The 24,412-nt window shown below is 39.7% G+C and overlaps 1 protein-coding gene across 1 annotated transcript in view; it reads right to left on the reverse strand.

Moving 5' to 3' along the window:
* The window catches only part of LOC128664358 (ankyrin repeat domain-containing protein 26-like), a 418,274-nt gene that overhangs the window by 81,470 nt on the left and 312,392 nt on the right, over window positions 1-24,412 (reverse strand). The window contains exons 29-33 of the mRNA XM_053719196.1: window positions 5,627-5,720; window positions 5,269-5,346; window positions 4,419-4,553; window positions 2,626-2,738; window positions 1,953-2,091 (exon numbers count right to left, since the gene is read on the reverse strand). Of these exons, the coding sequence (XP_053575171.1) occupies window positions 1,953-2,091; window positions 2,626-2,738; window positions 4,419-4,553; window positions 5,269-5,346; window positions 5,627-5,720 (559 nt within the window). The remainder of the gene's footprint in view (window positions 1-1,952; window positions 2,092-2,625; window positions 2,739-4,418; window positions 4,554-5,268; window positions 5,347-5,626; window positions 5,721-24,412) is intronic.

A 24,412-nucleotide genomic window follows, 5' to 3' on the forward strand; every position in this document is an offset into this window, starting at 1 on the left:
CAGAGTTGGGATGCAGACATGGTTTCTATGTCCTACTTTCCTCTTTTTTTCTCTGAGGAAGGACCTGTTACTTCAGGGTCCTTTTCTTCATCCAAAGCTAGTTTCTCTGAAGCTGACTACTTGGAGACCGTTCGCCTTGTATTGTCTAGGCATGGTATTTTCTTAAGGGGTTTTTGATACTATGCTTCAGGCTTGTAAGCCGGTTTCTCACAAGTTTTACCATAAGGTATGTCATAAATACTTTTTTTGGTGTTAATCCTAAGGTTTTCTCTTGGAGCAGGGTAAAGGTATCCCGACTTCTTTTCTTCAGGAGGGCCTGGAGAAAGGTTTGTCAGTCAGCACTCTGATGGGTCAGATTTCTGCACTGCTTATTCTCTTGCTCAAATGTCTGGCAAATCTGCCAGATGTTCAATCTTTTGTTCAGGCCCTGGTTAAAATCAGGCCTGTGTTTAAACCTGTTTTTCCTCCTTGGAGCCTTAATCTTGTTCTTAAAGTTTTGCAGCAGGCTCCGTTTGAGCCGATGCATTCTGTTGATGTTAAATTATTATCTTGGAAGGTTTTGTTTCTTCTTGCTATTTCTTCTGCTCAGTTTCCGAGCTTTCGGCACTGCAGTGTGATTCCCCTTACCTTATTTTTCATGCAGATAAGGCAGTCCTTCCTACTAAGCTGGGATTTCTTCCTAAGGTAGTGTCGGATCGCAAAATTAATCAGGAATTTGTTGTTTTGTCTTTTTGTCCCAATCCTTTTTCCCAGAAGGAACGTTTTTTTTTTTTTGCATAACCTGGATGTTGTGCGTGCTCTAAAATTTTAACTTCAAGCAACTAAAGATTTGCGGCAATCTTCTGGTAAGTGTAAAGGTCAGAAGGCCACTTCTACTACTCTTTCTCTCTGGTTGAGAAGTGTTGTCTGGTTAGCTTACGAGACAGCTGGACAACAGCCTCCTGAGAGAATTATGGCTCATTCCACTAGGGCCGTCTCCTCTTCCTGGGTTTTAAAAAATGAAGCTTCTGTGGAGCAAATTTGCAAGGCGGCAACATGGTCCTCTGTGAATACTTTTTCCAAATTCTACAAATTTGATACTTTTGCCTCGGCTGAGGCTTCTTTTGGGAGAAAAGTTCTTCAAGCGGTGGTGCCTTCTGTTTAGGTCTGCCTGTCTTGTTCTCCCTCCCTTTCATTCTGTGTCCTATTGATTGGGTATTGGTTCCCACTAGTAATTGGAATGAATCGTGGACTCTCCATGCCATAAGAAAGAAAACAAAATGTATGCTTACCTTATAAATTTCTTTCTTTCCGGGCATGGAGAGTCCATGACCCGCCTTTATTTAAATTTTAAGACGTCAGGTTTTTTTGTACAAACCTCAGGCACCTCTATACCCTTGTTTTATCTTATTTTTCCATTTCCCTTTGGCTGAATGACTGAGGGTTATGGGTAAGGGAAGTGACACTTAACAGCTCTGCTGGGGTGCTCTTTGCCTCATCCTGCTGGCCAGGAGTTGAATATCCCACTAGTAATTGGAATAAATCGTGGACTCTCCATGCCAAGATAGATATAAATTGATCAGGTAAGCATAAATTTTGTTTTTGATAAATCAAGTTCTTAGTGTTCAGAGAAACAGCATATTGGTTGCTATTGAGTACATAACTACACTCCGACCTCCAGTAGGTAGATGCTTTCCAGAAGCCATTAGTCTTCTTCTATAACTACTAGCCTCTTTCTCATGTGTACCAGTGCAATTATCAAACATGTAAGAAACAGAATTAAAACAACAATAAAAGTAAACTAGACACCAACAAGAAATGAAGATACACTAAATAGGCTTTCCTATGAATATAAAGAAATCACATATGTAACGCGTATTTAGTAGCTCTGGGCTAGTATCAAAGTATAACTATGAGGGCATGGCTAGAAAGACACAATTTATTACTAAAAAGAAATATCAGAGATAACAGACCTTTTCTTTAAATTTTGTTACTTCACTTTCTGTTTCCAGGTACTTGTTTTTGGAAACTTCTTGATTACTACTCTGATGGGCAATACCAGTGTCATATTCTTTCAGCTTTTTTTTAGCAGCCTTCAAAAGTTTTTTCAGCCTAAGACGAAAAAACAAAATATATAAAATTGCAAATAATTTATGGTTAAAACTGCACCGAAAATAAAAGTAAATAGGAATCTCAAAATACACAGATATTAAGAGATCACAATGTATTATGCTGATCAATTAATGTAGTTGCAGTTTAAATTTAAAGTTTTTAAATGAAAAATGTAAGTTATACTTTTGAAAATTTGAAGCCACAATCATTGCAATCTTTATCTCAAAATAATAAGCATCAAGCTTTGTAACGATGCATAAAAGCTATAAGTCTGACAAAATGTGCAAAGGAAGGAGATCAACCAAATAAGGTCAGATGCAAAATTTAAAGGGACAGTAAAAATAAAACTTTCATGATTCAGATAGAGCATAAAGTAAATTTGATAATAGAAGTAAATTGGAAAGTTGTATGCTGTATCCGAATCATGGAAGAAAAATGTTGGGTTGCATGTCCCTTGAAGACAAGACTGCAAAACATCTGAGATTTTTCTACACAAGTCAGTGCTTAACTTAATGATTAAATTAACTGATATACCCAGAGACTTCTCTTTGCAGATCATTGTTTCTCTTCATCTCCTGGTCTAATCTTGCTTCGATTGATCTCTTGAGCTCTAATGATTTCTTCAGCTTCCTTTTTTCACTTTCAACCTAAAAAAAAAAAAAGCCAGTGTAAGAGTGATTTGAAAATGTATTAAAGATAAGAAAAACATTCGACAGAAAGTCTTTTTCCCACACTCTTAAATAGCCGTTATTCCTTTACTGTTCTGTCTTGTGACTTAGGGCCTGATTCTCTGGTTTGGGGAGATTATCTAGCAATTCTTGTCAGTTACTGTGAGACCCCAGAATTTTAGAAAGGCATATTTTGCCTTGAGAGTCTTTTGTCTCACTATGAAGAGTTCTGAGACAATCTAATGCTCAAGGGAAAAAAAATGTGTGATTTCTCTCCATGCCGGCAAGTTTTTGATAACAAGCTCTTACTGTTAATACGAGGCTTAAATTAAAATTAACCGGGTACAACTGATTCATCTTATTTAAAGTGCCATAAAACATGTTGAGATATGTGCATATCCTAAAAGGGCTAATTAAGTAAAAATAGCCTGCATAAAAAATGTTTAAAAATTGCTGGGAAGTATTTTAAAATAATTTTCAAAAATACTTAAATAGCCATGTTGCCTGGAGCAGTCTGATCCACCCCCTCTTATCAGTGTTTAGACACAGGCATTGTATTTCAACTGAGTTCACAGCTTCTAGGCATGCTCCAGCAGATAATCCCTATGCATTTTTGCATTCTACCAAAGCAACAATAGATATAGATACAGCCATAGAAGGAAATGTGTGTGGGGAGTTAGAGCTTTACAAATCGGAAACTTAAAAGAAAGGGTCAATGGCGAGGCACTGCAGTATAAATTTGCAGGTAAAGTAATTAAAGTTCATATTATTATATTTTGTCACTATCCCAACTTGTTGTATGTCTCTTTAATTACTTTAAAAAAAACTGACATTGCACTATTTGTGTTATTAATCTAAGACTTTTATAACAATACTGTATTAAAGGGAGATTAAGCACCAGATTTAGTTAATGAAACTAAAAGAGCACTGCAGTCAGTATATATACAGTACATTATCTATTTTGCCTGCATCAATTGTAAAATATCGGAGAATTTTGCTTATTCCTTTTTGCAAACTGTGTTGGAGTGTATCTGTCTTACATAAGTCAGGCTAAATTTGCCTGACCTACAATACTGTACACATAGGTTGCTTGGCTCTGATAACAAGCGGATGTTGTCCCTTATTCACCAGAGCAAAGGAGACCAGTAACATGAATTCACCACAGTTTTTTTTTTAAGTGTAGCATCCTTGAACTGATCTTGATTAGAAAACCATTGTAAAATGTAATAACAAAAGGACAGTGTTAAACAAATGTAAAAACATTTCTTTTTGCAGGGCTGCACTTAATTTGCGATTTATACAATGCATATATAACAATGATTTTAATGTCCCTGTAGCTAATTACAGTAAAGAATCAGTGAACTTCAAGTTTACTTGCCATAAAACCCAGAAATTAAACAGTGACTTTAGATATAAATTAAATACAGTTTCTTTATATACCCCTATGTTATGAGCCTTTAAAATCATTATGTTAAAGTTGTTGTTTTTTCAGCACACTTTCTGTTTTCTACGTATATCAATTATGTAAAAAAAGATTATAGCAAAGTGCATTATGGTAAAATAGCCCATGATACACCTTTATAGCTTACAAATATAATACATTTAATTTAAGGTAACATTTCCTACTTTTTCATCTCTAATTTGCTGCATAAGGTGTACCTGGTCAGCCAGTTCAGACTTATCATGTGAAAGCTCTGCTAGGCGGATTCCCAATCGTGACTTTGATTTTAGCTCCTCCTCCCACAGATTATGCGAGTCTTGTGCATTTTGAGACAATGTGTTTTGCTTATGCACCTAAAATGTAATTGAAACATATTTATCATGTGACATGGGTTATTTACATTTACATGCATAAAAGAGAACCAAAAAATAAATTGGAAAACTAACTACACTTTTTTTAAGGTTTCAAAGAGCTTTATTGAAGAAAAAATAGTAAAACAGTTGACACAAAGTAAGACTTACAAAGTGTCAGAGCATAATCCTTCAAATACAGTCATATATGATACATCCAAGATGAGAACACATTTTAGACTTATAAATAGGGTAGGGGGGAGGGAAGAAGGGAAGGGGAAAGGGGGGGATGGCAGACACTGGCTACCTTTTATCTTTTTTAACACATAGAAACTGCAGGTTGCCAATTAGGGTTAAATGAGGTTGCCCAATTCTCCCATATGAGTTCGTGTAGATCAATATTATTTAGTGTAAAAAATATGTTCTTTTCCATAGATTTAATATAAGCTATGATTTCTAGGAAAGAGTTCCACTCTGGGGGCCTATCTTTTTTCCAGGATCTAGCAATAGCTAATTTTGTGGTGGTGAAAAAGTAAATACATAAGTAACTCTGATACTTGGGATGGGGGTGAAGTCCTATGTGGAGAAGGGCAGTTTCCGGGGACTTACGGACCCGGATACCCAATTTTGACAATGTCGCAAAGACCCTGTCCCATAGTAGCTTTATTTTAGGACATCCCCACCAAATATGTAGGGAAATGCACTTTTTGTTTTTTACCTGACAATTTAACTTTTCTTCCAAATCAATTTTGGATGATTGTAAAGTTGTTATTAAATCTTCCATACGATTACGTATCTATAAAAATAAACATGTGAAGTAAGAAGCAGCTAGAATTACGTTGCAAAAAAGCACACTTTTTGCAAATCACAACACTCAGTATACTGAAAAAAATTACAGAACTAAACAGACTTTTACTGACATTCACTAAAAGTTCTGAAATGATCACATTTATAATAATAAAAATTCTGAACCTCTAAAAACCATTATTAGAGAATCCAACTTCCTAAGAAAATTTGACTTAGAGAGACATCAGAATTGAGGTAAACAAATAAATAAAATGGTAGTCAATACTTACTAAAAGTGACTCTTGTAGCTCTTTCTGAAGTAGTTCAATCTGTCCATTTTGTTGCTTGATAGTAGCCTCAAATTTAGCATTTTCAATTTCAAGTCTAAAAGAAAGATACAGGTTTTACTGTTAGGGGGTACTTTCTAATTTTTTAATGTAAAAGAGCTGATTGCTTCAGGGCAATGCCCTACAAAAGGCCCTTTTAAGGGCTATTGGTAGTGTATTGTTAGATTAGGGGGTGTTTTTATTTTTAGGTGGCTTTTTTGTTTTTATAGGGGTATTAGATAAGGTTTAATTTTTATTATTTAGGATAATTTCGTTTATTATTTTTTTGTAATCTTCCATTTTTTTATTTTTCGTAATTTTAGACTTTTTTGTAATTTGTAGTGTTAGGATTTTTTCATTTTGTAATTTAGGTTTTTTATTTTTAGTTTATTTTAGGTTTTTAAAATAGTTATGTTAGGTTTATTTATAGTTTAAGCTTAGTTTTTTTTTATTTCACAGGTAAGTTTTTATTTATTTGAAGGTAGTTATATTGTAACTTTAATTTAAAGTTGGGGGGGTGTTAGGTTTAGGGGTTAATAGTTTAATTTAGTGTTTTGCAATGTGGGGGCTGGTGGTTTAGGGGTTAATAGGTTTATTTTAGTAGTCGCAATGTGGGGAGTCCGCGGTTTAGGGGTTAATAGGCTTATTTAGGTGTTAGCGATGCAGGTGGGGGAGACGGATTAGGGGTTAATAGGTTTATTTAGTGTCAGCGATGTCGGGGCGGCGGTGGGGGGGTTAATACGTTTATTTAATGTCAGCGATGTCGTGGGGGGCGGTGGATTAGGGGTATTTAGACTAGGGGTTTAGGTTAGGGTTTTTACATAACCTTCTTATCCCTAGGATTTGGCTTTTGTGCGGTATTGAGTTTATCGCACCATATCGCACAACACATGAAGGTTTTTTTGTAACTAGTAATGGCAACGCTATGGAAAGTGCGGTACCGCTAATTTTTTGGCGTTATTTATGCACCGGGTTTAGCGCATCATTTGTAATTTAGGTGATTATTATTATCATTTGTTTGTAGAGCACCAGCAGATTCTGCAGCTTTCCTTCACACTTAGAGCCCTGCTTAGCAAAATAAAGGGCTCTCAAGGTAAAATTTGCCTTTCCAAAATACGTTAAGGGACCTTGCAATATTGACAAGACTTCTTAGATAATCTCACCAGAGCGGAATGCTTTAGATTATCAGGCCCCAGAAATTTACAGGGGCCGGGTTCCTTATTTTAACACAGCAGATTGATAAAACAATATGACACGCCATTTTTTAGCAGTAGATGTCAAGTTACTGCTATTTTATCAATAAAGATGTATCAGTTAATCCATATATAGAAAGGACATTCCACATTGCGGTTAATTAACCGCACCCTATGCTCATAGAAAATAAGTGCACACATAACTGAGGAGCTACAAGGAGCATACAATATTAGATTAAAAACATTTTTATCAAGAATGTTAGAACAACATTATTTTTTATCATTTATTTAGTACAAAGCAGCATGCATTTTACATACACACATATTTTATTTACTGGTATATAGGAGTAGTTCCCTAACAAAATAGAGCCAGATTCACTTATTTTTTTGATCCCCAAGACATTAAGATGATAAAGATGTGGATAACTTTACTGCACTACTAATGAATAGGAGTTATAAATTAGTGCCAGTTTGTATAAAAGGACAGTATTACATCAGATATCCTGGGGTCAAGTCCTACAAAAAAAAAGTTTGGGAACTCACCAAGACTTCCACCCGCACATAATTAATATTGTTTTATACACACACACTGTATTTATATGTATATAATTTATACACTTTGGTTAATGAAAGCAAATTAAATCCAATGAAGGGTTGAATGATTGCCTTTGGGCCTAAAACTCCTCCTCTGTCACAGAGTCTCACCACTTAAGGTGTAATAGTCCTATTGCTGCTGAGGGGAGCTAAATACCCCAGAGAAATCCACACAGAAATTTAAGTACCATGTGTTCCACACAGTGCGGGGTGAACACACATTAGGACCGCTGACAGGCTTGCCTTTAGTGTTGTGTAGGAAGTGTTACTGCCCATTACTAGGGGATCTCACTATCCCTCTAACCAGACTGTGCTCCAGCTCCTCCCACCAGCAGTAGCATTTACTGAAGCGTTTCTGTTCTCTTTCCAGGAGGAATTAGTTCCACCTGTAAAAATAGTGCAGGAACTCCGTTCCCATGCATTCCCGCTCAACTTGACCCCTGCAGATAACCCTAGTGCAAACGTCCTTATTATAACGAATATACACTGCTATACAAATCTTTATCTATGACTTCACAAGTGCAGCTCCTGTCCTCTAGAACTCTCTACCCCGCTTCATAAGACTGTCTCCAACCTTGTATTCAGAGAGGCTTACCATCTCTCCTCCATCCCTCATCTGAACCAAACTAATACATGAACTGCCTGGCTCACTGCTGCAACTACAACCGATGTGACAAGCTACCCGAACCTTATGTCTCTGCACCCTAAACCTGTAGACTGTGAGCTCTCTGGAGCAGGTCCCTCTTCCTCCTGTACTAGATTTGTTTAGTTTTGTATTTTAGCACAAATTCTTGTCATTGTATACCCCTATCATTGTACCCAGCGCTACAGAATATGGCGGCGCTATACAAATAAATGATAATAATAATAATAATATTAGGCTCCAACAGAGATCAGGGAATCATTTTAAGGTAAAAGTCTGAAACAAAAGTTACCAGTTAATTTAACAAGTAGTATGCTAAGAAACATATTATGTAATCCCTGTGGGAACATTTACACTAGAAGAGATTGATACACATTTGCCTGTAAGATTATATAAAATGTGTGTTAAATCAGCGAACAACCTCAGTATTTCTGATGGTACATTAAGACTACTGCAGATAATGTTACTTTTGCATGCAGCTGTATTAAAACGTTTATAACGAGCTCAGATCATTATTGATTGCATATCTAACTAAATAAAAGGACAGTAAAGTCAAAAACATAAATTATGCTAACCTGATAATTTTCTTTTCTTCTGATGGAAAGAGTCCACAGAGTCCATAAAATAACGTGTGGGGAGCTCTGGACTCTTTCCAAGAAAAGAAAATGATCAGGTAAGCATCATTTATGTTTTTCTTCTTAAATGGAAAGAGTCCACAGCTGCATTTATTACTTTTGGGAAAACAATACCCAAGCTATAGAGGACACTGAATTCCAAGACGGGAGGGTACAATAGGCAGGGGAATTCGAAAGTCCCGACCAAAGGAAGGAACCTCCCCTAGTCAAAATCCAACGCTCCAAGGAGCAGGGCTAGAAGTCGTATGAAGAGACCTCTCAAGCCACAGGACAACAGAAGGAAAATCTTGAGGTCCACAAAAACCCTACTAGCATGGCTAGCCTCCCCATCACCTCCACATAGTCAGAGGACACAGGGAAGAGAAAGGCACTAAACCTTCTCAGCTCCGGAAAACCCCGAGCTAAACAAAGTCCCCACAGGGATCAACCATCATCCGGGTCACCAATCCCAAAAAGGAGATTTAACTCACCCGGAGACATGTAAGGACACCCAAAAGCCTCATAACTCAGTCAGACCATGCATACAGCACAATGTTACACATTATTCACTGTTATGAAATATAGCAGTTACAACTTAATGCTATTCCTTTAAATTCAGTACCAATTTCCTCCTATCCCCTATAAAACACCAAACCTCTCTCCATACTATGCTTGGTATTACTTCCTGTTCCTATTGACAGACGCTGTGTATTCCAAGTTGCAACTAAGTTACTAAGCTTACCCTTCGCTACTACGGGCCTCTAACTAACCAGTGTGGATACAGCACTCAGCCTGTGCTTCTCACCACCATACCGGAAGCCTCCTAGCGGTGACGTCACACGCCACCGTTGATTCCTTCAAGCTCCAACACATACACGGACGGACGAAAGACAACAGCCACAACCGACAGGTAATTACGCTACAGATTGATGGCAAATTGTAGACTGAACATCTAACCAAGGTTATCTTATCTGCCTAATTTAAGTTCTAAATCAATATACCGCGGTTGATCCATTTTTCTCATGCCTACTAAACCCTTTTACCTAATGTTGATTTGAATCACATATGTTGTTAGTACAATTATATTCCTTATTACATTCTCTGCATTTGTACTTTAGTCAGACGCTAGAAAGAAATTGTGTTAACACTATCCTGGCTGGCAATAGCATGTTGATCTGCTGTAATTATTCAGTGAATACTTCACATGTAACAGCTATAGATCAATAAGCTTACCCTAACCATCTATTAAGCAGCTACTGTTATTTCTGGGACTTCAACATTACTTGGTTGGGTAATTAATGTTACTTCCCACCTATCTCACCGCTACACAGCTTTCTATAGTTAATTTACCATTTCAGCAGCTGAGGTTCACAACTTAGCCTCTGTTACATTACAGAATCTACCTAGGCGTCACAGACCATCACGTCCAAGATAAACTAGAAACGGCTTAGACATATACCTACCAGGTGCCGAGAGCTGCAATAGGCTTCACAATGCAAATTCTTCCGCATGCTGGACAGCTATCCATACAGCTGTAGGATCAAGTCCCAACAGGACCATCCAGAGGCCTAAAACTGAAGGCCAAACCACTCAAACAGCGGTAACGGGGCCTAAGCCCACCAACCCTCCCCCACGTGGAGGAGGAACTCTAGGATCTGATGAAATCAGACGTCAGATAGAGTGACGCAGCGGAACCCTCCCCTGTCCAGTCCTCTATGACAGGAGGCTATAAGGACTGAGACAATCCTTCCCGCCTCACAAACCCACAGGTTCTTCTCTAATGCTTAGTGGAACATGAAAAAACATAATTTATGTAAGAACTTACCTGATAAATTAATTTCTTTCATATTAGCAAGAGTCCATGAGCTAGTGACGTATGGGATATACATTCCTACCAGGAGGGGCAAAGTTTCCCAAACCTTAAAATGCCTATAAATACACCCCTCACCACACCCACAATTCAGTTTAACGAATAGCCAAGAAGTGGGGTGATAAGAAAAAAGTGCGAAAGCATATAAAATAAGGAATTGGAATAATTGTGCTTTATACAAAAAAATCAAAACCACCACAAAAAAGGGCGGGCCTCATGGACTCTTGCTAATATGAAAGAAATGAATTTATCAGGTAAGTTCTTACATAAATTATGTTTTCTTTCATGTAATTAGCAAGAGTCCATGAGCTAGTGACGTATGGGATAATGATTACCCAAGATGTGGATCTTTCCACACAAGAGTCACTAGAGAGGGAGGGATAAAATAAAGACAGCCAATTCCTGCTGAAAATAATCCACACCCAGAATAAAATTTTAATGAAAAAACATAAGCAGAAGATTCAAACTGAAACCACTGCCTGAAGTACGTTTCTACCAAAAACTGCTTCAGAAGAAGAAAACACATCAAAATGGTAGAATTGAATGAAAAAGTATGCAAAGAGGACCATGTTGCTGTTTTGCAAATCTGATCAACCGAAGCTTCATTCTTAAACGCCCAGGAAGTAGAAACTGACCTAGTAGAATGAGCTGTAATCCTTTGAGGCGGAGTGTTACCCGACTCAACATAGGCATGATGAAATAAAGATTTCAACCAAGATGCCAAAGAAATGGCAGAAGCTTTCTGGTCTTTTCTAGAACCGGAAAAGATGACAAATAGACTAGAAGTCTTTCGGAAAGACTTAGTAGCTTCAACATAATATTAAAAAGCTCTAACAGCATCCAAAGAATGCAATGATTTCTCCTTAGAATTCATAGGATTAGGACATAATGAAGGAACCACAATTTCTCTACTAATGTTGTTAGAATTCACAACCTTAGGTAAAAAATTCAAAAGAAGTTCGCAGCACCGCCTTATCCTGATGCAAAATCAGAAAAGGAGACTCACAAAAAAAGAGTAGATAATTCAGAGACTCTTCTGGCAGAAGAGATGGCCAAAAGAAACAAAACTTTCCAAGAAAGTAATATAACGACCAAAGAATGCATGGGTTCAAAAGGAGGAGCTTGAAGAGCCCCCAGAACCAAATTCAAACTCCAAGGAGGAGAAATTGACTCAATGACAAGTTTTATACGAACCAAAGGTTGTACAAAACAATGAATATCAGGAAGATTAGCAATCCTACTGTGAAAAAGAACAGCAAGAGCAGAGATTTGTCTTTCAAGAAACTTGCGGACAAACCTTTATCTAAACCATCCTGAAGAAATATAAGTCTTCCAGACTCTATAATATATCTCTCTAGATACAGATTTACGAGCCTGTGACATAGTATCAATCACAGAGTCAGAGAAACCTCTTTGACCAAGAATCAAGCGTTCAAACTCCACACCTTAAAATTAAGGTTTTGAGATCCTGATGGAAAAAAGAACCTTGAGACAGAAAGACTGGTCTTAACGGAAGAGTCCACAGCTGGCAAGAGGCCATCCGGACAAGATCCGCATACCAAAACCTGTGAGGCCATGCTGGAGCTACCAGCAGGACAAACGAGCATTCCTTTAGAATATTGGAGAATACCCTTGGAAGAAGAACTAGAGGCGGAAAGATATAGGCAGGATGACACTTGTAAGGAAGAGATAATGCATCCACTGCCTCCGCCCGAGGATCCCGGGATCCGGACAGATACCAGGGAAGTTTCTTGTTTAGATGAGAAGCCATCAGATCTATTTCTGGGAGTTCCCACATTTGAACAATCTGAGGAAATACCTCTGGGTGAAGACCATTCGCCCAGGTGCAACGTTTGGCGACTGAGATAATCCGCTTTCCAATTGTCCATACCTGGGATATGAACCGCAGAGATTAGACAGGAGCTGGATTCCGCCCAAACCAAAATTCGAGATACTTCTTTCATAGCCAGAGGACTGTGAGTCCCTCCTTGATGATTGATGTATGCCACAGTTGTGACATTGTCTATCTGAAAACAAATGAACAACTCTCTCTTCAGAAGAGGCCAAGACTGAAGAGCTCTGAAAATTGCACGGAGTTCCAAAATATTGATCGGAAATCTCACCTCCTGAGATTCCCAAACCCCTTGTGCCGTCAGATACCCCCACACAGCTCCCCAACCTGTAAGACTTGCATCTGTTGAGATTATAGTCCAGGTCGGAAGAACAAAGAAGCCCCCTGAACTAAACGATGGTGATCTGTCCACCATGTCAGAGAGTGTCGTATAATCGGTTTAAATATATTAATTGAGATATCTTTGAGTAATCCCTGCACCATTGGTTCAGCATACAGAGCTGAAGAGGTCGCATGTGAAAACGAGCAAAGGAGATCGCATCTGATGCGGCAGTCCTAAGACCTAAAATTTCCATGCATAAGGCTACCAAAGGGAATGATTGTGACTGAAGGTTTTGACAAGCTGATATCAATGTTAAACTTCTCTTGTCTGACAAGGACAGAGTCATAGACACTGAATCTATCTAGAAACCTAAAAAGGTTACCCTTGTCTGAGGAATCAATGAACTGATTGGTAAATTGATCCTCCAACCATGAACTTGAAGAAACAACACAAGTCAATTCGTATGAGATTCTTCGAAAATGAGAAGACTGAGCAAGTACCCAGATATCGTCCAATAAGGAAATACCAAAACCCTGTTCTCTGATTACAGAAAGAAGGGCACCGAGAACCTTTGAAAAAAATTCTTGGAACTGAGGCTAGGCCAAACGGTAGAGCCACAAAACTGGTAATGCTTGTCTAAAAAGAGAATCTCAGACACTAAAAGTGATCTGGATGAATCGGAATATGCAGATACACATCCTGTAAATCTATTGTAGACATATAATGCCCTTGCTAAACAAAAGGCAGGATAGTCCTACAGTAACCATCTTGAATGTTGGTATCCTTACATAACGATTCAATATTGATAGATCCGGAACTGGTCTGAAGGAATTGACCTTCTTTGGTACAATGAAGAGATAAAATAAAACCCCAGCCCCTGTTCCAGAACTGGAACTGGCATAATTACTCCAGCCAACTCTAGATCTGAAACACATTTCAGAAATGCTGAGCCTTTGCTGTGTTAACTGGGACACGGGAAAGAAAAAAAAAAAAATCTCTTAGCAGGAGGCCTTAACTGAAGCCAATTCTGTACCTTTCTGAAACAATGTTCTGAAACCAGAAATTGAGAACGGAATTGATCCAAATTTCTTTGAAGAAAACGTAATCTGCCCCATACCAGCTGAGCTGGAATAAGGTCCGCACCTTCAAGGGTACTTAGGAGCTGGCTATAGGTTTTCTATAAGGCTTGGATATATTCCAAACTGGAAATAGTTTCCAAACTGATACCGCTCCTGAGGATGAAGGATCAGGCTTTTGTTCCTTATTGTGAGGAAAGGAACGAAAATGATTATTAGACCTAAATTTACCTTAGATTTTTTATCCTTTGGTAAAAAAGTTCCCTTCCTTCCAGAAACAGTTGAGATAATAATTTATTACCCTGGAAAGAAAGGGAAAGCAAAGTTGACTTAGAAGACATATCAGCATTCCAAGTTTAATCCATAAAGCTTTTCTAGCTAAAATAGCTAGAGACATATACCTGACATCAACTCTAATGATATCAAAAGATGGTATCACCAATAAAATTATTAGCATGTTATAGAATAATAATAATGCTATAAAATTATGATCTGTTACTTGTTGCGCTAAAGCTTCTAACCAAAAAGTTGAAGCTGCAGCAACATCCGCTAAAAATATAGCAGGTCTAAGAAGATTACCTGAACATAAGTAAGCTTTTCTTAGAAAGGATTCAATTTTCCTATCTAAAGGATCCTTAAATTAAGTACTATCTGCCGTAGGAATAGTAGCACATATAGCAGGAGTAGAGACAACCCCATAACCTTAGGGATTTTGTCCCAAAAAACTCTAATCTGTCAGATGGCACAGGATATAATTGCTTAAACGTTTAGAAGGAGTAAAAGAATTACCCAAATTATTCCATTCCCTGGAAATTACTTCAGAAATAGCATCAGGGAGATTAAACACTTCTGGAATAACTACAGGAGATTTAAAAACCTTTTTTAAACGTTTAGATTTAGTATCAAGAGGACCAGAATCCTCTATTTCTAATGCAATTAATACTTCTTTAAATAAAGAACGAATAAATTCCATCTTGAACAAATACAAAGATTTATCAGCATCAACCTCTGAGACAGAAACCTCTGAACCAGAAGAACCATTATCAGTATCAGAATGATGATGTTCATTTAAAAATTCATCTGAAAAAAGAGAAGTTTTAAAAGACTTTTATGTAAACTAGAAGGAGAAATAACAGACATAGCCTTCTTAATGGATTTAAAAAAAAAAATCTCTTATGTTTATCAGGAACACTCTGAAAATTAGATGTTGACGGAACAGCAACAGGTAATGTAACAGTACTAAAGGAAATTTTATCTGCATTAATATGTTTGTCATGACATGCAATACAAACAACAGCTGGAGAAACAGATACCAAAAATTATAGCAGATACACTTAGCTTGGTAGCTCCAGCACTAGACCGCGATTTTCCTGTAGTATCTTCTGACTCAGATGCAACGTGAGACATCTTGCAATATGTAAGAGAAAAAACAACATATAAAGCAAAATTGATCAAATTCCTTAAATGACAGTTTCAGGAATGGGAAAAAATGCCAAAGAACAAGCTTCTAGCAACCAGAAGCAATGAAAAAATAAGACTTAAATAATGTGGAGACAAAAGCGACGCCCTTATTTTTTAGCGCCAAATAAGACGCCCACATTATTTGGCGCCTAAATGCTTTTGGCGCCAAAAATGACGCCACATCCGGAACGCCGACATTTTTGGCGCAAAATAACGTCAAAAAATGACGCAACTTCCGGCGACACGTATGACGCCGGAAACGGAAAAGAATTTTTGCGCCAAAAAAGTCCTCGCCAAGAATGACGCAATAAAATGAAGCATTTTCAGCCCCCGCGAGCCTAACAGCCCACAGGGAAAAAAGAGTCAAATTTTTGAAGGTAAGAAAAAATGATTAATTCAAATGCATTATCCCAAATATGAAACTGACTGTCTGAAAAATAAGGAAAGTTGAACATTCTGAGTCAAGGCAAATAAATGTTTGAATACATATATTTAAAACTTTATAAACAAAGTGCCCAACCATAGCTTAGAGTGTCACAAAAAATAAGATTTACTTACCCCAGGACACTCATCTACATGTTTGTAGAAAGCCAAACCAGTACTGAAACGAGAATCAGCAGAGGTAATGGTATATATAAGAGTATATCGTCGATCTGAAAAGGGAGGTAAGAGATGAATCTCTACGACCGATAACAGAGAACCTATGAAATAGACCCCGTAGAAGGAGATCACTGCATTCAAATAGGCAATACTCTCCTCACATCCCTCTGACATTCACTGCACGCTGAGAGGAAAACCGGGCTCCAACCTGCTGCGGAGCGCATATCAACGTAGAATCTAGCACAAACTTACTTCACCACCTCCATCGGAGGCAAAGTTTGTAAAACTGAATTGTGGGTGTGGTGAGGGGTGTATTTATAGGCATTTTAAGGTTTGGGAAACTTTGCCCCTCCTGGTAGGAATGTATATCCCATACGTCACTAGCTCATGGACTCTTGCTAATTACATGAAAGAAACATGATAACCTGAGCACTTAGCGCTTCTACCGAACTAGCTCAGCAGAACAGCGCCACGTGTCTGAACAGCCACAACACCGAACAAACCCGAAAGGACCAGCCTGTACCAGGGGTCCTAACCGGCAAACTGCATAAACTTTCCCTAATAGGGGAAAACGAAACAGACAATTTTAAACATAGGACTAACATGTCCAAACATCTTCCGTAGAAGTAACAAAGAGTAACAATCCCAGATGGTTCCCGAAGGAAACAAAAAAACAAATAAAAAACATCCACTGGATACAAAATAAAATATAAGGCAACCCAAAGGTTAACGCCCAAAAAAGACACGGGCCTACCCGTAGGACCAGCCAAATGGAGCCCCATCTTACAAAAACTGTGAAAGAACTCAAAATAAAGACAATAAGAGATTACATCATCCGCATATGTCTAACGAGTTGTACCATTTGGACCATCAGACTGAAAATTCCCATATCTATGAACTATAGGGTCATTCAGTGACTCAAACAGATGTCTGAGCAATATGCAAAGGCGCGCAATATGGTACCGAAAAGCACAACACTCCGGAACAGAACCCTCAGGATACTGCGGAGGCCCACCCCAAGGTGGAATACCCGAGACCATAGGGCACGAGCACATTCTCAAAGAAACGTCTGGACTATGCAGACGAGCAAGCGCCAACATTATCTGAAGGCGAAAACGTGCTGCAAGCTGCGGGGGGAACACACCACCCCGCGTGGAGGAACTATAAACTGGGTTACCCACATGTGTAGGAGGGAGAATCGGTAGGGAACTCGCTCCCTGGGAGACAGGGCCCCCAGAGTCAGATGGCTCAGCAGATCCCTGTTACCCCGAGGAATCGGGTGCTCTCATATGGCCTATGGAACCAGACTGGTTGACAGGAGTCACCGAGGCTAAACCGGATTCGTCACCGGACACAGAATCTGAATCAGATATTATAATCGTCTCAGTATCAGAATCCTTAGTAACTGAATCTGAAATGAGTACAGTCTCAGCATCAGAATCCACCATAACTAAAAAGAGAATATATCAATATGGACTATAAAAGTAAAAAGCAAACAAAGGGCACCTGACACCACCAATGGCTGGGGCACTCACCACCTCCTATGACCAGACCCCTGCGGACTAGAAAATCTCAGTGGCCACATAGTCGGGAAAGTGGAAATGGGAACAGAGCATAACAACATAAACAATGTTGCCAGATAGCTAAAGACACGTGCACGCTCGTGAGGTCACCTAGCATTACTCTTATTAACAAAGGATACCAAGAAAACTAAGCAAGATTTATAATAGAAGTAAAGTATAGATTTGTTTAAAATGTCATTCTCTATGCAATCCACCTAAATTTAAATTATTAACCCTTTAAACTTTCAAGAGTATACGGTTTTAAGCAACTTTCTAATTTACTCCCACTATAATTTTTTCTTAATTCTCTTGCTATTTTTATTTAAAAAGCAGAATTTTAAAGCTTGGGAGTCAGCCCATTTAAGGTTCAGCACCCGGGATAGCACTTGCTTATTGGTGGCTACATTTAGCAAACCAATAAGCAAGCATAACCCAGGTTCTCAACCAAAAATGGGCCGGCTCTTAAAGTGAATGTAAATTTTGATGCCAAAGTGCCCGTTTTTTAAAAATTCGATTAAAAACAGGGGCACTTTAATTCATCAAAATTTACATTTTACTCGTTGTGAAAAAATACTTACCTTTTAAACTTGACAGCCGTTCCAGCTTCCCCGGTCATTGCAAGCCATTTCTGACGTCAGAAATGATGGATCGGTCATCCTCCAATCACGGCTCCCCACCCCCCGGGGGAATCAGTGTCTGATTCAACGCCGTGATTATAGAAAGCAGGATTCTTTATTTTAGACCCAGGAAGAGGCTTTGCGACGGGTGGAGGAAGCTGGAGCCGCTGTCAAGATTAAAAGGTAAGTATTTTTTCACAACACGAGTGAAATGTAAATTTTGATGAACTAAAGTGCCCCTGTTTCTAATCGAAATTTTAAAAACAGGGCACTTTAGCATCAAAATTTACATTCACTTTAAGCTTAACATTCATGCTTTTTAAATAAAGATAGCATGAAAAATTATTAGGATTAAATTATAAAGTTGCTTAAAATTGCATAGGGTCCCTTTAAACCATTAGTGACCACAGCACTTCTCAATTTTCTTACCGTTTGGGACCAGGGCTATTTTTACATTTCTGCTGTGTTTGTGTTTAGCTGCAATTTTCCTCTTACTCATTTACTGTACCCACAAATAATAAATACTGTTTTTCTCGCCATTAAATGGATTTTCTTCAAATCTTATAATTTACTATAAATTTTTTTATAAAATATGATGAAAAAATTGGAAAAAACTATTTTTCTAACTTTGACCCCCAAAATGTGTTACACATCTAAAACCACCAAAAAACACCCATGTTAAATAGTTTCTAAATTTTGTCCTGAAATTAGAAATATCCAATGTTTACATTTTCTTTGCTTTTTTTTGTAGACAAGAAAAAAATGGGCGGGGCCACGGACTCTCCCTATCCGGAAGGAAAGGAATTTATCTGGAAAGCATAAATTATGTTTTCTTTCCTAAGATAGGGAGAGTCCACGGTTTCATTCCTTACTGTTGGGAAAACTATACCCAAGCTCCAGAGGACACTGAATGAATAACGGGAGGGAACAAAACGGAAGAGGCGGACCCTATTCTGAGGGCACCACAGCCTGCAAAACCTTTCTCCCGAAAGCTGCTTCAGCCGAAGCAAAAACATCAAACTTGTAAAATTTTGAAAAAGTTTGTAAGAAGGACCAGGTAGCCGCCTTACAAATCTGATCCATAGAGGCCTCGTTCTAAAAGGCCCAAGAGGAAGCCACTGCTCTAGTGGAATGAGCCGTTATCCTCTAAGGAGAACGATGTACCGCTGTCTCGTAAGCTAAGCGGGTGACACTCCTTAACAAAAAAGATAGGGAAGTCGAAATAGCATTTTGCCCCTTACGCTTCCCCGAACAGACAACAAACAAAGAGGAAGATTGTCTAAACTCCTTAGTAGCCTAAAGATAGAACTTCAAGGCGCGAACCACATCCAAATTGTGAAGTAAGCGTTCCTTCGATGAAGAAGGATTAGGAAACAAGGAAGGAACCACAATCTCCTGATTGATGTTGCGATCAGACACAAACTTAGGAAGAAAACCTAATTTAGTAGGTAAAACTGCCTTATCTGCATGAAAAATAAGATAAGGGGGCTCAAATTGCAAAGTAGAGATCTCAGAAACTCTGCGCGCAGAGGCAATATCCAATAAAAACAGAACCTTCCAAGATAACAATTTAATGTCAACGAAATGCAGAGGCTTAAATGGAACCTGTTGCAAAACCCGAAGGACAAGATTTAGGCTCCAAGGAGGAGCCCCAGATCTAAAGACAGGTCTAATCCTAATCGGAGCCTTAACAAAGGACTGCACGTCTGGAAGCTCAGCCAGTCTCTTGTGCAATAAAACCGACCAGGGACGAAATCTGTCCCCTCAGGGAACTAGCAGAAAGGCCCTTCACCAGCCCCCCCTGGAGAAAAGATAAGATCCTGGCAACCTTAACTGCCAGGAAAAAACATGCTCTTCAAACCAGAATAAGTAGGTCTTAAATACCTTGTGGTAGATACGCCATGTAACTGGTTTACGAGCTTGAATAAGAGTATCAATGACACTCTCAGAGAAACCTCTCTTGGCTAAGACTAAGCATTTAATCTACATGCAGTCAGCATCAGAGAATCTAGATTTTGATGAACAAATGGACCTTGTATCAGCAGGTCTCTGCGACAAGGTAACTTCCACAGTGGAGATAAGGACATCCCCACTAGATCCGCAAACTACGTCCTTCGCAGCCACAATGGAGAAATGAGAATTAATTATACCTGCTCCTGCTTGATGCGGGCCACCACTCGACGAAGAAGCGGTAATGGAGGAAAAAGATATATGAGTTTGAACCTCCAGGGCACTGCTAGTGCATCTATTAGATCTGCTTGGGGATCCCTCTACCTCGACCCGTACCTGGGTAGCCGAGACACCATGAGATCTATCTCCGGTGCCCCCCACCCCTTGCTGCATATGGTTGCAAACACATCGGGATGGAGAGACTATTCCCCTGGATGGAAGAATTGCCTGCTAAGAAAATCCGCCTCCCAGTTTTCCACACCCGGAATGTGGATCGCTGACGGTGAACAGCTGTGGGCCTCCACCCACTCCAGAATCTGAGATATTGTCTTCATCGGCAAGGGACTTCTCGTTCCCCCCTGATGGTTGATGTAAGCCACCATGGTAATATTGTCTGATTGGAATCTGATAAACTGGGACGAACCCAGAAGTGGCCAAGCCTTCAAGGCCTTGAAGATTGCCCGTAGTTCCAAAATATTGATCGGGAGGAAGGACTCCTCCTGAGTCCACAATCCCTGTGCCTTACTGACACCCTAAACAGCTCCCCATGCGGATAGGCTTGCGTCCATAGTCCCAATCTCCCAGGATGGTCTTAAGAAGCATGTCCCTCGGGACTGAGATCTGGATAGAGTCACCAAGAGAGCAGTTCTCTCGACCGGCTGTCTAATACAATCTGTTGTAGACAGATCTGAATGATCGCCGTTCCTCTGCCTCAGCATGCACAGTTGTAAAGGTCTGAGACGGAACCTGGCAAAAGGAATGATGTCCATGAAGGACACCATGAGACCAATCACCTCCATACACTGAGCCACAGAGGGACTCAAGGAGGTCCGGAGGGCAAGACATGCTGAAGTTAGCTTGCAATGTCTATGGTCTGTTAGAAATATCCTCATGGATATGGAGTCTATTATAGTACCCAGGAATTCCACCCTGGTACTTGGGATAAGAGAACTGTTTTCCAAGTTTATCTTCCATCCATGTGATCGAAGAAGACTGAGAAGGTACTCTGAGAATTCTTCCGCAAGACGAAAGGATGATGCTTGCACCAGAATATCGTCCAAGTATGGGGCTACTGCAATACCCTGAGTTCTGGCAACAGCTAGAAGAGCCCCCAGAAACTTTGTAAAGATTCTTGGTGCAGTAGGTAGGCCAAACGGAAGGGCAATGAACTGGAAGTGCTAGTCCAGGAATGCAAACCTCAGGAACTTAAAGTGTTCCCTGTGGATTGGAACATGAAGGTAAGCGTTCTTCAAATCTATAGTTCTCATAAACTGGCTTTCCTGAATCAAAGAAAGGATGGACCTTATTGTCTCCATCTTGAAGGAAGGGACACTGAGAAATTTGTTTAAGCACTTTAGGTCCAGAATTGGGCGGAAAGTTTCCTCCTTCTTTGGGACAACGAAAAGGTTTGAATAAAACTCAAAATTTCTTTCTTCGATAGGCACCGGGACAACAACTGCTAAGGAGGATAGATCTCGAATGCACCCCAGAAAGGCATCCCTCTTTTCTGGTCTGGTAGACAGATTCAAGAGAAGGAATCTGCCCCTTTGCGGATGAGATTTGAAGCCTATCTTGTATCTTGATACCACCTCCAGGACCAACAGATCCTGTACATCCTTGTACCGGGGTGTCTAAAAAAAGAGACAGTCTGCCCGTACACAATCCGATCCTAGATCAGGGGCTACCCCTTCATGTCGATTCGTTTTCGGCGGGCTTCTTATTCTGCTTGGATTTATTCCAGGACTGAGCCGGCTTCCAAGTACTCTTGGGTTGCTCGGGCTTGGAGGAGAATTGTTGTCATTGGGATTTGCCAGAACGAAAGGAACAAAAATTAGAAGGTTGTCGTCCCTTAGACTTGTTCTTCGTATCTTGCGGTAGTAAGACACCTTTGCCTCCGGTAACCGTAGAAATAATGGAGTCCAGGCCTGGACCAAATAAAATATTTCCCTTGAAGGGAAAAGAAAGGAGTCTGGATTTAGAAGTCATATCCGCAGACCAAGACTTCAACCAGAGCGCCCGGTGGGCTAGGACCGCAAAGCGGCCTTTGCATTTAGGCAAATAATTTGCATGTTCGCATCACAAATAAAAGAATTAGAAATTCTCAGAGCTTTAATTCTGTCTTGAATATCCTTGAGGAGAGACTCCACCTCAATGGGTTTTGACAAAGAGTCGAACCAGTAGGTAGCTTCTCCGGAAATCGCGGCAACTGCAGCCGCGGTTGAAACAAAAATCCTGTATGTTGAAACATCTTTTTCAGAAAGGTTTCCATTTTCTTATCCATCATCTCTCTGAACGAAGAACTATCCTCAAGAGATATAGTAGTATGTTTAGCAACCGTAGAGATCCACCTTAGGAATGGAGCCCCACAAATCCAGTTGAGAGTCCAGGAACAACTTTTTAAAAGTAAACGAGGGGGAAAAGGACGAACAAATTCTTACCCATTCGTTCTTAATAATGTTCGCCATCTTAACCGGCACAGGAAAAGTCAAAGGAAATTTCCTGTCTTCGTAAACTCTGTCTAATTTAGGTATCATAGGTTCTTCAGGCAGCACGGCCTCTGGAACCTCTAACGTAGAAAGAACCTCCTTTGATAAAAACGCAAGTGCTAAATTTTAAATCTAAAGGACAGTTCCTCTGCAGCAGGAGGCTTAGACGCTAAGGACTCCAACCCAGAAAGTTCTCCCTCTGAAGCTTCAGAGGTTAACTCATCATCGGATAACTGGGACATAAAAGCTAAATCTGATAAATATTTGGATGACTCCGGGTCAGGAGAGCTATGTTTAACCTTTCTCTTGCGTTTGTTAGAGCAAGGTAATGCACTGAGGGCAGCAGACACCGCCGTTTGTAACAGCGCGGCAAAGAAGGCCCCCTATGGATGGAAGATTAGATGTGCTATGGGGAACTACATGTGGAGTGGATAATGTAGCAAGGGTAGTAATCACACGTGACGCTGAGTCCTGAGAGGTAGACGGCTCCGAGGGACTAAGAGCCTTAGCAGGTTTGTCTCCCTTCTTAGACTTTATAATGGTGTTAAGGCATGGGGAACATAATTTAATGGGCGGGAAAATCACGGCCTCCTCACAATATAAACAGGTATGATTTAGTACAGAAGGAATACCTTCTAACATGTCAGAGTCCTCCATAGCTCAGGTTATACCCACAGAAGGACACAAATAAAAATGTTTTTTTATTATAGAAACTACACCTTTATACTCTCAATGGCTGGGGCACTCACCACCTCCTAGACCCAGACAGTTAACAGCGGAAACGCTCTCCTCAGGTTCAAGTCTCAGCCGGAATGGAGGAAATGAACATAGACGACAGCTAGTCACATGGAGTGCAAGACAGTACTTCCCCTGTTACTACAAGTACAGCAAGTAATAGGAGCTGTGCAACACTTTCAAAAATGAAAGTGAAACCGGTTTGTTCCAGCCAAAAACACACAGTCTATCAGCCCAGGAAAAAAATCACACAAAGCAGCATGTAAATAATTAATACACTGATTAATTAACCCCAACTGTTCAATAAACCCCCTTCAGAGGATATTAACCCTGGATTCTATCAAGGTATAAAGGAGCCACACTGTGACTCTGTTATAGCGTTTTATGTGTAAAAGTTGAAACAATCTTACCTCCAGGATCCATGCTGTGGAACAGAACACAGCCTCTCAAGTGTGACAGTCTTATAGCAGCGCTCCTGACATGGACTTGAGTGAGAGAAAGCAGGCAGTGAAATTTGTCAACACTGATTGCATAGGAGCTGTTAGCAGTCTGGATGGTTTCGCAGAAAAACTTTCCCTGCATCTCCAGACTCTAACTTTCATCAATACTCTCACTGAGAGGTTAACATGACTACTTAAAACTCCAGTCCTATCTCGAAGGGCAGATACCCTTTTTCAGGACTCTCCGAATCTTCTGCCACTTCTCTGCCACCTCCTAACGTGACGGAAGGCAAAGAATGACTGGGGAAATGACTAAGTGGGAGGGATATTTAAGCCTTTGGCTAGGGGGTCTTTGCCTACTCCTGGTGGACAAGTGTTGTATTTCCCAACAGTAAGGAATGAAGCCGTGGACTCTACCTATCGTAGGAAGGACAAATTGTTAACTTTTTCACAATTTTTTTCACAAAATTTAGGTTTCTCACTGATATGATTTACAAACAGCTTGTGCAATTATGG

Source organism: Bombina bombina, chromosome 6 (genome assembly GCF_027579735.1).
Source record: "Bombina bombina isolate aBomBom1 chromosome 6, aBomBom1.pri, whole genome shotgun sequence".
Classification (NCBI taxonomy): Eukaryota; Metazoa; Chordata; class Amphibia; order Anura; family Bombinatoridae; genus Bombina; species Bombina bombina.